General features: G+C 40.2%; 1 protein-coding gene across 1 annotated transcript; it reads left to right on the top strand.

Annotated features, from left to right (window-relative positions):
* The first annotated feature begins 544 nt into the window (after nt 1-544).
* On the top strand, nt 545-3,743 carry LOC101854288 (clumping factor B). Its single transcript, XM_005108933.2, has 2 exons — nt 545-1,005; nt 1,845-3,743. The coding sequence occupies exon 2, from the start codon at nt 2,235-2,237 to the stop codon at nt 3,216-3,218; it is 984 nt and encodes a 327-aa protein (XP_005108990.1). The 5' UTR covers nt 545-1,005; nt 1,845-2,234; the 3' UTR covers nt 3,219-3,743.
* Nucleotides 3,744-13,988: the final 10,245 nt, after the last annotated feature.

Here is a 13,988-nt window from a genome sequence, read left to right as displayed (position 1 = left end):
ACGTCGGGTCCCTGACAGGATTCGAACCCACGACCTTACGGTTGCGAGTCCGAGAGCCTAACCACTAGGCCACCGACGCGATATAATTCTATGAAGTGGCTAACCCGACACAAGGAAACGTGGAAAGCCTTTACTTGTGACCCACACTTTACCCTCATCCAGGTTGTAAAAGGCATTGATGATGGTGATGATATCATTACATGTGCGTGAAGAAAAACACGAATTACAATTCATTGTCACTTTTGTTTACACATTTCTTCTTTTGATGAGTACTATATACTATAGTCATACCATTCCTTGCCAATCTGTACGTTGTTCTACTTTCAGGCCTGCTGATTTGGGACCTATGTATTACTTTCTTCTTTAATTATGACATTTTTACACCCTCAATTCTTGCAGCTTAATATCATTTAGAAAGCTATACGAGAGATGGAGAAATCCAAATGAAAATTCGTCTTTAACTTTTTCATGTTTGCAGTATAGTTATAATGAGCAAGCAAACTGGTCTATCAACGGTGTCCCGTGTTCAAGGCAGGGAGTTCTAATCTTGTAAATGGTCCAGGACGTGGACGCCCCTAGTTTTCTGTAACAAGAACGTTACAGGTGATGATGGTTTGATTTGTGAGGACAGGCAGCTGGCAATTCATGATTTGACTGACAATGTTGACTTCCCGATAACTGTTGATAATGAAAATGTGTGTGAAGAGCTCGGATATCGTTCAGATTCGGCTCGCTGAGTGCTGAACCAACTGACAGAAGATCACAAAGTTTATACATGGTGGCTTGTCAGACAATTTTGAAACAGCATGGTAAAATGGGGGAATTCCACACCCACACTCCTTAGATCTAGCTCTTCGCAGGAAGAAAGCAAGAAAAACGAATTGGGAACTCTTCCAGTTTTTCAACTGCCTTTGACTTTTACTTCCGATTTGAACACAAGAGGCAGCCATCTGTACTTCTGTTGTACTCTGACTCTGAAAGAAAAAGTATACAAGTCTGTCGAAAGTAAGTGCAACATTCACAGTTTTCAAAGATTGCAAAATGCTACTACATGTTTTTTATCTTTGAAGCCCAAGCTAGAAATGCTTATTCATTCATTAGATAAGTAACATTTGCCCCCAAACGTGCTCTATGTGCCGACAGTAAGATGATGTGCCTATTGCAGATATAGAAAGGTCAGGTAAATTTCACACCCCTTGGGAGTGATATATCACCTGTCTTTTAGGGGAGGAAGGTTTTTTTTGAATCAAAATCGTATGCCAATGGGTGTTTTGGGGTTTTATTTACTATGGGAGCCTCTAGCTATCATGTCGTGTAAATAGTTTTACCCTTTGTAATGAATGTTGTTTTGAAATGTAAAAATGGGAATGAACTATGTTGTGAATGTTGCAATAACGATTCTTTGATATCACGACTATTTCCCCTCCTTGACGCGTCTCATTTTGAATTCGAGATCGCATTGTAGTACATGTAAAAGAAAAACAATAAACCAGTTTTCCGGCAGGCAGACGACGCAATAGGTTGTTATTTGGTCTTCTCTACAAGTTTCATTCCTTTTTATAATGTGATGTAATATGCAGCCGTCACACCTTTATCCTTGTTTTGTTTTTTGTTTTGTTTTTTGCATTGGGACAATTCCATACCTAGCGGGTGTGGAAATGCCCCAACATTTTACTATTGTTTTTCTTAGAAAAACACATCACCCAAGAAGTGTGTAGCCTACAAGAAGTGTGTAGCCTATTAAAACTGTTTGAACAATAAGCCTGCTTGTGGGCCTACATGGTGTTACTTGTACTTATGCAGGATCTATGCTGGATCTCTTCATATTTTTCTCCCTTTTCTAGAGAGACTGACGAATAATGGGAAGGAATTACAGTTATAAGAGGAAGACAGTGGCGTATAACCGGTATAACCATGCAGAGATATGAAGAAAGTAGTTAATCTGGTTACATCTCAGTCCCATCATCTGATGTCGCCTCAACAACTTCTAGCTGACTACTACCCTGAATAGTCAGCAAACCTCTCCCAATGCTCCATCGAATTCTACTGCCGTCTCCCCTCCAGTGCTCCATCAAGTGTATCACCTTCACCGCGGTCTGCACTCCAGAACTCCGTTAAGAACTTTTTTCTTACCAAACTGACTCCGATGATCAAGAAACCAGCATCAGGCACTGGGGGGTCAACAAACAGAGGGTAGTCAAGATGCAGTTTGGTGAAAGCCTCACATCAGAGGAATGATCGCTAGACTGCTGGCGGATGACGAGGAGAGAGCCGCAAAGAAAGCAAAGGGGAAGAGCAGAGGAAACGGGAAGGGCAAGGGAAAATGCACCGGAAAGAAGACAGCAGCTGCTGTTCCTCCTCCTCCAAGTGACAGTGACAATACTCTTGAAGATAAACAGCCACCTCTACAACACAGATCAAACAGTGACACAAACAGAGACACCGACAGTGACAATACTCTTGAAGATGAACAGCCACCTCTACAACACAGATCAAACAGTGACACAAACAGAGACACCGACAGTGACAATACTCTTGAAGATGAACAGCCACCTCTACAACACAGATCAAACAGTGACACAAACAGAGACACCGACAGTGACAATACTCTTGAAGATGAACAGCCACCTCTACAACACAGATCAAACAGTGACACAAACAGAGACACCGACAGTGACAATACTCTTGAAGATGAACAGCCACCTCTACAACACAGATCAAACAGTGACACAAACAGAGACACCGACAGTGACAATACTCTTGAAGATGAACAGCCACCTCTACAACACAGATCAAACAGTGACACAAACAGAGACACCGACAGTGACAATACTCTTGAAGATGAACAGCCACCTCTACAACACAGATCAAACAGTGACACAAACAGAGACACCGACAGTGACAATACTCTTGAAGATAAACAGCCACCTCTACAACACAGATCAAACAGTGACACAAACAGAGACACCGACAGTGACAATACTCTTGAAGATGAACAGCCACCTCTACAACACAGATCAAACAGTGACACAAACAGAGACACCGACAGTGACAATGACCCTGACTATGCCCCTCGTTCGACATCAAAAGTGAACAGGAATTTGTTTGAAATTGATTTGTACTTTATTTTCTTCCTGACTGATCCCCCATACACGTATAGGCCTAGGCCTACTGTTCTCATTCATAATAATCTTCTAATATTGTTGTGCTCATTTTAGATGCAATTTCTAGTACCTGTTTGTTTCATTCTGGTTTTTACATTCTGTCATGATGGGTGTGGAATTACCCTGAGGTGGTGGAAATGTTAATAAAGAGGAAAAATTGGAATTTATGAAGTATTGTTACTTTTTTCTGTTATTTATACAGAATTCAAGTTTGAATGCTTCTGGGGTATCTGTCCTCTGTTTGTGTGATCACCTCATCAATAGAAGCTTTCTGTCAACCAACTGAAAAAGTTGGGTGTGGAATTCCCTCATCTTACATAATATGTCGGCCTCTTTTACCGTCTGTTTCTAAAATGAGATGAAGATGTACGAGACTTTTGTGTCGACTCAAGTGTCCTACGTACTGCATTAGTCCGTTCCTATTTTTTGCTTGTTTGTTTTTGGTTGATTTTGTAGTTTCTTCTTTCTTTTTGTTGCTATTGTTGATGATGTTTTCGTTGTTGCTCTTATCAGGTTTTCTTCAGCACTACCCAATACGATTTCCTTACCTTCCATAAAATTATCCACAGACTCATTAGAAATACTTTTCTGCTTCTTATTTTTTGTTTGTTTATTGTTGTTGGTGTCATTGTTTTTGTTTTTGTTTTTTCTGGTCTGGTTTTTTTTTCGGGTTGTTGTTTTTTTATGGGGGGGGGGTTGCTTGTTTTTGCTTTTTTTTTAGGGAGGGGAAGGTTGGTTTCTTTTTCTACCTGGTGTTATTGTCCAGAACTCACAGCTGCATAGCAAGTTTGACAACACATGGCCTTTTAAAACTCTCCTTTCGGTTGCTGTTGTGATGTTTCGGTTTATCAGGATCGTATTTACTAAATAGAAAGCGTCTACATGTATAACTATTGCAAGTTTTCTTCTTTTTTTATTTCTGTGGTATGAGTTCCACCATTAGCTCAGACATTACATTACATTCGGAGGACCCGCCTCGTTAATAAGTTTACAGTTTTGAAGGAGGAATTAAACCTAGACAATGACTGACTCTGGCACATTCAAACGCATGCAGAAGACAAACAGACAAATAAAGCAGTTGAATAGTCAAGAATTAAGACCTGCTACTGACGTCATCTAACTGCCTGTTGGACTTTCGCGAACTCCCAACGTCTTAATAATGATAACTCAAAACGACCAGACATGCCAGGTACAACTTTGTAAATCAAAGGTAGAGCTCCCTCTCTCTCTCTCTCTCTCTCTCTCTCTCTCTCTCTCTCTCTCTCTCTCTCTCTCTCTCTCTCTCTCTCTCTCTCTCTCTCTCTCTCTCTCATACTTATTCGGGAAAGTTCATCACTTTGATCGCCTAAAACTTCCGAACCAGTTATTCGGGAAAATTCATCACTTTGATCGCCTAAAACTTCCGAACCAGTTATTCGAATTAGAAAATAAGGAGTCTGAAGTCACTGTTGTTTAATTTTCAGTTTTTCATTACTTTCGTTTAGATCTGAAGTCACTGTTGTTTAATTTTCAGTTTTTCATTACTTTCGTTTAGATCTAATCTTGGGAAAGTCTGTCTTCTAAGACGCCATTGTAAACAAGTGAGGCTTCCGTTCACAAGCAGTGCGCACTGGTCTACAATGACTTGACGATCGATTTTTTTGACTACGTTCATCGAAAGGGTACCCAGCTTGTATAGCAAAAGAAACACGAATTACTAAAGCATAGAATAAAACACACTACACTCAACACGGGTTTGTCATGTGTAAATGAAACTTTATTTCGTCAAATTACACAGCCATGAGAGTGTCAATAGACGGGTGTTCATTTTATTTCCGTGACTTTGACCTTGGGACAGGAATTCAGTACTGTGTGTAACGTTCGTTTACCACAACAACCGCTGTGTATTTACGGCCCATAGAATTCACGAGAGTGTTTATTTGTCGACATGGGATCTGCAATCTCATATCTGGCTGATGGCTGAAGCCAATTGAGGAGCTGACCGTGGTAGTGGTTGCAACTGGTTGAACTTCTTCTATATAATTACCCAAACGTGCTCGAATGGGGTTTAAGTCAGGTGACGAGCCGAGCCAGATGAGGCAAAAGATTTATGTTGATCTTCCACATGAGCTGCTGTGGTACACAAGCAGTATGAGGTCTCGAATTGTTTTGCTGAAAAAAAGAAGTTTGGGTGCCTCTAGAAAAAGGGCACCAAATGAGGCTGAAGGACTTAGTTAATGTAGCGCTGAGCCGTAACCCTATTTCCTTTTCCACGGCCCACCTCCTGGAAGCACACGAATGCAGTTCTTTGATTTAGAGCGACGACTCCCCAAATTTTAACGCTTGACCCTCCCCAATGGCCTCTCTTCACGGTGTTGACATCAGCGTAGTACGTCAAGTCTGTGCTCTACACACTAACGTGTCCATTTGACGGATCAACGCAGAATCGTCTCTTGTCGGTGAACAGCACCCTTCACCCATTACCTGTTTCTCTAGTTCATGTGAGCCTGTGCCCACGTAAGCCGGTCACGGCGGTGCTGAGGGGTCACAGCTAGCCTGCGACAAGGCCGTGGAGTGCAATTTTCGCCGTACAGTTCTATTCCTGGTGGTCTCAGCGGCTGTCAGGAACGGATTCATCCCGTATTGGCGCACTGAAATGCGATCCTTTGGTGTAGTTGTCGCCCTTAGTCTTCCGGCTCAGGAAAGATCACAAGTCGCATTGGTAGCGCGAAACTAGTTCTGTAGTCTGTAGATTTGTAGCGACATACACGCCTGTAACAGTTCCCACATGTAAAGCAGTCTCGCTAGCCTATAGTCGTCGAAAAGGTCCCACATGGTTTTCAAAAGAAAGCCTGAGCCTCTCGATACTGCTTTAGTTTTTAACTGAATTCATTATTTCGAGGCTTCAAATGTGTATGGCAGGCTTTCGTGACCTCACGATGACAAACTCAACACTCGAATGATGTGCCAATTGAGTACCCATTAGCTATGATAATTGTTTAGTTGTTTGTTGCGTAAGCGACCAATCAGGGCATTTTATTGTTTCAATGAGGTCAGTCAAGCAGGTTTTAACCATGCTTCAATGGAAAATGGAAACGGAACTCACCAGTGGAAACGTTGGCTAGTGCTTTACTTTAACGACGATGACAATTTCGCGTTTCTTGAATCTCTGATATTCTTCATAGGGGCCTTCTACTGTACTCAAAGAAAACGGAATGCACAGCGATAGGAAACAGTGCTTACATCCCAGTATGCAACATCACATGTAAGAATGAAAGAATACAACAGGTCAACAGCTTTACGCAAAAAGTCATACAGAGATTTTTTTTAAACTTTCAGTCAGATGAAACCTATCCTCTCAAAATTAAAAACATGGCAGTGAACACAAACATAAGATCCCTGAAAGCGTACGTATGGTCAATCCTTTTGAAAGATGCTGGGGGTGAATTCTAAACAAAGTCTCAAGGAGAAGACTGGGGGCGCTGAAATGTGGTATTTAAGAAATATACTCAGAGCCTCATGGACAGAGAGGGAAACAAATGGCAGGATGTCAAAGACCCAAAACAACAACCATCAGAAAAAGACAATTTGTGATTCGTTGGCCACGTAAATAAATCAAAGGGACCAAAGAAACTGCTGCTGTCTGGAAAGATAGAGGCAAAAGAGCAGAGGAAGACAAATAACAACATATACACAGATGGCCTGAACAACTTTACAGCGAATAACGCAAAGACAAAGTAAAAATCGAGCTGATCAAGAAGACTGACAACAGAAAAGAATGGGGTACCATGATCGTCATTGTCTGCTGAAGACCTGACACTTGAAGAAGATTTTTTTTTAATAAAGGGAAAAAATATACAATAATAATAATACATATATGTATGTATGTATGTATGTATGTATGTATGTATGTATGTATGTATGTATGTATGCATGTATGTATGTATGTACATTTATGAATGTGTATGTGTGTTTGTGTGTATGTATATATGTATGTATGTATGTATGTATGTTTGTATGTATGTACATTTATGAATGTGTGTGTGTGTGTTTGTGTGTAGGTAGGTGGACAGGTAGGTAGGTAGGTAGGTAGGTAGGTAGGTAGATAGGTAGGTAGGTAGGTAGGTAGGTAGGTAGGTACTAGGTAGGTAGGTAGGTAGGTAGGTAGGTAGGTAGGTAGGTAGGAAGGTATGTAGGAAGGTAGGTACTTCTTGCTGTTCATTGTAAGTAAAAGGCTCGCACGTTTAACAGCAAACTGGAATTCTGAAAGAGTGCATGACTTGTTTCTGACATAAATAGGGAATGCTAGTTATGTAAATGTGTAAATAAGAAATAGTCTTGTGACTGTCTGCTCCACTTGTTGTTTTTTTCTCGCATTTTTGTTTTACTATCTCCAAGATTTAATTATTAAAAATGGCCCCTAACTGAGAAAAATAACGTTTTCTATCATCAAAAGGGAGACTGACTTGAGCAAAGAAATAGTACAAACGGAAAAACAGGGGTGAGGGGTACAGAAGTTATTGCATATAATCATAAAATAAGGCAACTTAACTTATGTGTTAAAAGCCTCAGGTATGCCACTTTGAACTTTGACAGTGAAAAAGTTGCATTGGCCCTCTATCATTTGGAGGTCAGATCTCTTCTTTAGGGTAGCACGTTTTTACCAAAGATTGCTTTATGCAGTTGCAAGTGATTTAAAACTCCTATAAGCCAAAAACAGATGTTTAGTATTTGGTACAGACTGTCCCGGAGTAGGTATTTCCCCCTAAGGTTTATCTAGCCTTGGCGAAACTTGTTTCCAGCTGTTCACAGATGTCTTTATTCCCGTCAAAGTGATCATTTTATTTTAAATCTTGCGTTCTCTTCCTTTTGAAGATTTTTATAAACATCTCTCTGTACTTGGAGCTCGAGTTCAGATACACAAAAATGTTAACACTAGAGTTAATCGTTTCCATTGTGAACACAAATGAGGCTGCGGTAATACGGAAGTTTTCATATTTCCCTCCGGGATTAAATTCTGGCTCCAGAAACAAAGCAAGAAATGTAGCCGACGCTGGGATAAAACAAATAATAAAGATGGTAGAGATGAGGATGACTGTTTTCACAACCTTTTTTTCTTTGGCCCCAAATTCCTCCTTTCCACCAACTCCTTTGCTGGCCGTGGCTTGACGCCATTTTGTCTTACTTTTCAATTCAGTGACGAGAATAGTGGTGCAACAGATGACAGTGATGAAGATAAGCATGTTAAATACTACGCCCTGCATCATAAACACAATGGAATCCACAATTTTCCTTTCTTCAGCAGATGTTACTGAGAGTATGGAAGTGTTTTTGACTGGATCCAGTACCCAAGACAGTCTTTGTGAGTAGTATATAGGGGAAAAGACACAAATCATGAGGATAAAGATAGAGACAATGGTTATCTTTGTTCTCCGGGGAGTCAGAATCCTCTTGATCTTCAGAGGCAAGGCAATACACAGGCATCTTTCGAACGTGATGAAAGCGGTAATGCAGCCAGTAATTCTGTGGAAAGACAGAAAAGGCCAAACGTGTTTTTTTTCCTAGGTTTTTTTTTAGGAAGTGTTTATTTTTTACGGCGCTCGCAAATGCATCAGGTATTTGAGCTCACGCGACACATTGTTGGAAATTATTAATTTTGCCCTGGTGGCGGCCGAAACTTGCTCTTATCGATTTTGGACCACCAAAGGATCTTTAACGTGCGCATCTTACACACGTGACCTCCGAGATGTTTCACCCGTGTCTTAAAAGGCTAGGTGTAGATCTTTCCTACCAGAAAATCAGGGGTGTGGCTGAAAGACATCAGTAAGAAGGAGCCAAGGAGTAGCAGTAGAAAGGCTGCAGAAAGAGCCAGGAGGCCAGAGGCGGGGGCACATAGCCTTCTCGGACAATGGCGGAGGTCCCGTGTGCAAGTTGCATACATTAAAGATCCCTTGGTGGTTGAAAATCGACTAGAGTAGGCTTCGACTGCCACATGCGAACGCCGTAAAACACTTACCAAAAAAAAGGCAACTATATTTTTATTTTTTTTTTATCTTTTTTTTTTTTTAGGGGGGGGGGGGGCGTTTTTAGAAGGAAAAAGAAGCTGCTAGACTTGTTAGTGTGTTTGAATAGGCAGGAGGAAGGATGGATGTGAGATGCCCTATAGTTTGTGTGAAAAACAACGAGGCACACTTTTTTTTAATTAGCTGAATCCTTATAATATGCAAATAGTGGAAACTGTTGGACTGTTTACTGTTGCACGCAGTGAACATTAGATCGAATCCTGAGTGGAGAGGTTTAATAGCCTGTGTCAGTATTTACGTTTGCAGGTGTGAAAAACAGAGTAAGCAGAGACTTTTCCTAAATGATCTAAACAGTTTCAATTTTGACGTGAAAAGTGTTTCTATCATAAGACACTGTTTTTAAACAAGGATTTCTAAAATAAACATTGCTGATGACAAAAGTATAGACATCAGATAGGAACATGCTATTTTTAGCTAACGCACCATCTGTCTATTCAAGGGAAACAGAGATATCAAATTCCGAAGGAGGTGGTAAGTAATGGGAAATCTTCCTGAACTTGTTTCCTTTACACCAAATTATTGTAATGATATCAAAGCTTTGAACTCCCACCCACGCACACGCCACCCCCCCCCCCCCCCGCACACACAAACTTTGTATAAACATTTTTTAAAACATAAATTTGTAGTAGCAGTAGTAGTATCATTATTATTATTATTATTATTATTATTATTATTATTATTATTATTATTATTATTATTATTATCATTATTATTATTATTATTATTATTATTATTATTATTATTATTATATTATAAAATAATAATAATTGTAAAAATACTTGACATATATTTAGCGCTGAACCGCAATTAAAGAACACAGGCTCTGGGTGCTTTACAAACACAATGGGAACACATAAGAATGCAATAGATATACACTCGTAAAGCTGACAATGACAAAAACCCGAAGACAAAAAGACAATCATTACGACAGCTGATCACACCTGCCGTTGGAAGAATCATACTAGGTGATGAAATGACGGGATTTAAATGTTTTTAGACCAGATTTAAATGTGGTCAACTTGTGCAGTTGCGAGCGCCATAAAATCCTATACTACTATACTATAAAGTAGACGCCTCTCTTAGAAGCAGAGGGAAGGACTCCAACACTGAGGGAGCAGCTCGGTTCAAAAAGTCCTTCCTCCATTTTCCTTTTAGTTTTGCAAAGCCCAATCCTTGTTGTTGTTGTTGTTGTTGTTGTTGTTGTTGTTGTTGTTGTTGCTGTTGTTGTTGTTGTTGTTTTTGTGTTTTTTCTATTCGTGTTTCGTAAAATTTACAGACGGAATTACTTAAGTTGTAAATCAGAAAGATATTGTGCGCTAGATTTTTGTAACGCATTTAAAGCACATAACGGCAACTTTGTTGGTCTAATAAAAAAGAGTTTAACAAAAATATGTAGCTGTAAAAAACAATGATGCTCTGTGTTCTCTTACAAAGAGATGGTAAAAGACTGGAGAGGGAAATTGAAATGAGGACCCAAAAGCAAATGGAGTAACCTGCCAATTGTCACCACAAGTCGCCCATAAACACCTACGAAAGGGAGCAAAACAATTACTTATCGACAGCACATTTCTTTCAACACTTTCGTATCGATGCCAGACATGGCTGCTAAACACGGTTCATAAAAGGAGGATCAGTGTCTGTAGGATAAAATGAATCAGAAAATTAATTAACGTCACTAGGCCAGACTGCAAAAGAACCGAAACTGTCCGAAATTAACAGGAATAAAACGAGCATGGAACATATTCAAAGAATATCAAAGAATTAATTGGTTCGGTCATCTAATGAGAATGTTCGAAAATCAACCAGCTGCATGAGCCTAGAACCTTAGAAAGACAAGATGTAAGGGCAGGGGAAGACTATAGTAGTATAGTATAGTATAAGGTTTTACGGCGCTCGCAACTGCTAAGGTCATATGAGCGCGCTGGGAAGACTATGAAAAACATAACAGGATGTCGTTAAAGAGATCCTTCCTAAGACATAACGAATAAACAACAGAAACCGCCCAATTAACGTAGCCCTTTCCCGACAGATACAACTCGCCTCGACATCTAAGGATCAAGTAAATCAAGTAGGCCATCCAGAAGGGCGTTGTTTATGTTACTCCCCCAAAAAAGATTTTCTGACCCACTAATACAGAGACACAAAAAAATGAGAACTCTTAAAAGTCGACTATAATATGTTTACCTTAAATTTTTAACTAGAGCTCAAAGAGGTTGTTATCCTACCTGACGAAGCAAGCGCGTGGCCAGCCACCAGTCAAGTGTATGAAATTGTGAGGCACAACAATATCCAGGCCGAAGTTGTCAATAAGCGGGTTGTAATTAAGACTGCACCACAACATGAGCAGTAATGAGCACAGGTCGGATACAGCAAGACCTGAAACCAAAGAAAATTGTTTTATTTGAGACGTTCTGTAGTTTTTGTTTGTGTTGGCGATTTTTTTTTTTCTCTTTTTACAAAATTTGGTTCTGTTGTTTGTTTATCCATGAGCTTAATTTCTAACACTACGGCAAGTCGGGCAGAAAAAGATTGCGTCGGATTGACCTGAACAGTGAAAATATCATTTTGACAATCTATTCAAAATCAATCATCGCCTTACAAGAGGTAGGCTCAAATGTGGTTGTTTTGAAAGCGAAAAACTTAAATTTCGATCAGTTGTTCATAAGAAAGAAGAAAGAAGTAAGCAAGAAAACAAAACAAAACAGTGATATTCATTCACCTCACGTGTGAATCCAGGGTTAGATGTTCATGTGTCTCATTTCGCAGTTGAAGTGTTGCACTGAAGTGTTGTTCTGAGTTATCACTTTTGTTGTTATTGTTGTTATTGTTGTTGTTGTTGTTGTTGTTAATGCTGCTGCTGCTGCTGCTGCTACTGCTGCTGCTGCTGCTGCTGCTGCTGCTGCTGCTGCTGCTGCTGCTGCTGCTGCAAGTTTTTTTTTTTGTTGCTGCTGCTGTTTTAGTTTTTGTTTTTTTTTTGTTTACATGTCATCATTAAACCCACTTTCGAAATGTAAAAAAATGCCAAAGTTGTCAAAGTACTCCACAAGCAAACAGCACGGTTTCAGATGTTGAAGCGATCGCTATCTAGCTGCAGCCGACGACAAAGACGTTTTTAACCGAACCTGCCTATTACCAGTTACTTTGTTATTTGGTTTGAGAATGGGTATCCTTGCAGGCAGTACAATGTCATAGCTGCTCCTCCCTCCTCTCCAGGAACCATAAAAAGATCGACTTTCTGCTGATCGTGTAAGTTATCAGCACTGCTTGTTGGATATTATGCCTCTGGTTTTTCCACGCAGGCTGCTGTCTCTCCCCGACCCTCGTGAGACACCTGTTTCCCTCAGTCTTTCCTTTGTGTGTGTTGTGTAGCCTTCATTGTCTCTGTGGTCCTTGAACCGTGCTGTCAATGCTGCCATGACAGTTGGTGGATCTAGTTACATGGTGCCGCCAATCTCAGCCTGGCTGGCTAGCTTATCAGCACGTTCATTGCCATGAACTCTTACATGACCAGGACTAAAGATCCGTAGATCCTCGCGAGTCTGCTCCTTCATACCGCCTCTCGCCAGTCTGCATAATATTATATCATGTGCTTCTTCATTTTTTTCCGAGCGTACTCATCGAGTCAGTGACGACAATGGTAGACTGGTCCTCCGTCGCCTAATCCGGTTTAGGGCCTCTCTGATGGCAGACGCATTACCAATGTAGGCCTAATTCCGCCTTTTAAATTGCCGCTTGCTCAGATGAATTAAGACAAGTTATGAAATGCATTTTATTTTTTATCTTTATTTTTATGTGTGGGAGACATTGACATTTTGCTGTCAGGACTTTTACGACACAAAATAAATCCATCGCATTATACCAACACAACATTACACGCCCAACCCCTTCTCTCTCTCTCTCTCTCTCTCTCTCTCTCTCTCTCTCTCTCTCTCTCTCTCTCTCTCTCTCTTTCTCCATCTATCTATCTATCTATCTATCTATCTCTCTCTCTATCTCTCTATCTCTCTCTCTGTCTATCTCTCTCTCTATCTATCTATCTACTCATAAATAATCACTCATTGCACTGTCTGTTTTGTGACAACTTCTGTAAGCAGCAGCAATGAGCACAGGGCGATACTTAAGTTTGGCAAGCTACAGCTCCTCAGTCATACCGAGAGACGCGAACCTGAGATGTCAGGACACACCCATCATACAACATAACGACACATTATCTTGCTCTCGGACAATGGTGTGTGTGTGTGTGTGTGTGTGTGTGTGTGTGTGTGTGTGTGTATGTGTATGTGTATGTGTATGTGTGTATGTGTATGTGTGTGTATGTGTATGTGTGTATGTGTATGTGTATGTGTATGTGTATGTGTGTATGTGTATGTGTATGTGTATGTGTATGTGTATGTGTATGTGTATGTGTATGTGTATGTGTATGTGTATGTGTATGTGTATGTGTATGTGTATGTGTATGTGTATGTGTGTATGTGTATGTGTGTATGTGTATGTGTATGTGTATGTGTGTGTGTATGTGTGTATGTGTGTATGTGTATGTGTATGTGTGTATGTGTATGTGTGTATGTGTATGTGTATGTGTATGTGTATGTGTATGTGTGTGTGTATGTGTATGTGCATGTGTATGTGTATGTGTGTGTGTATGTGTATGTGTATGTGTATGTGTATGTGTGTATGTGTGTATGTGTATGTGTATGTGTATGTGTGTATGTGTATGTGTATGTGTATGTGTATGTGTATGTGTATGTGTATGTGTATGTGT

Source organism: Aplysia californica, unplaced genomic scaffold, assembly GCF_000002075.1.
Source record: "Aplysia californica isolate F4 #8 unplaced genomic scaffold, AplCal3.0 scaffold00735, whole genome shotgun sequence".
NCBI classification, from domain to species: Eukaryota; Metazoa; Mollusca; class Gastropoda; order Aplysiida; family Aplysiidae; genus Aplysia; species Aplysia californica.
This window is presented reverse-complemented; position numbering and strand designations above follow the sequence as displayed.

Coding starts and splice junctions, on each gene's coding strand:
- LOC101854288 (XM_005108933.2), top strand. CDS start 2,235: ATGATCGCTAGACTGCTGGCGGATGACGAGGAGAGAGCCGCAAAGAAA.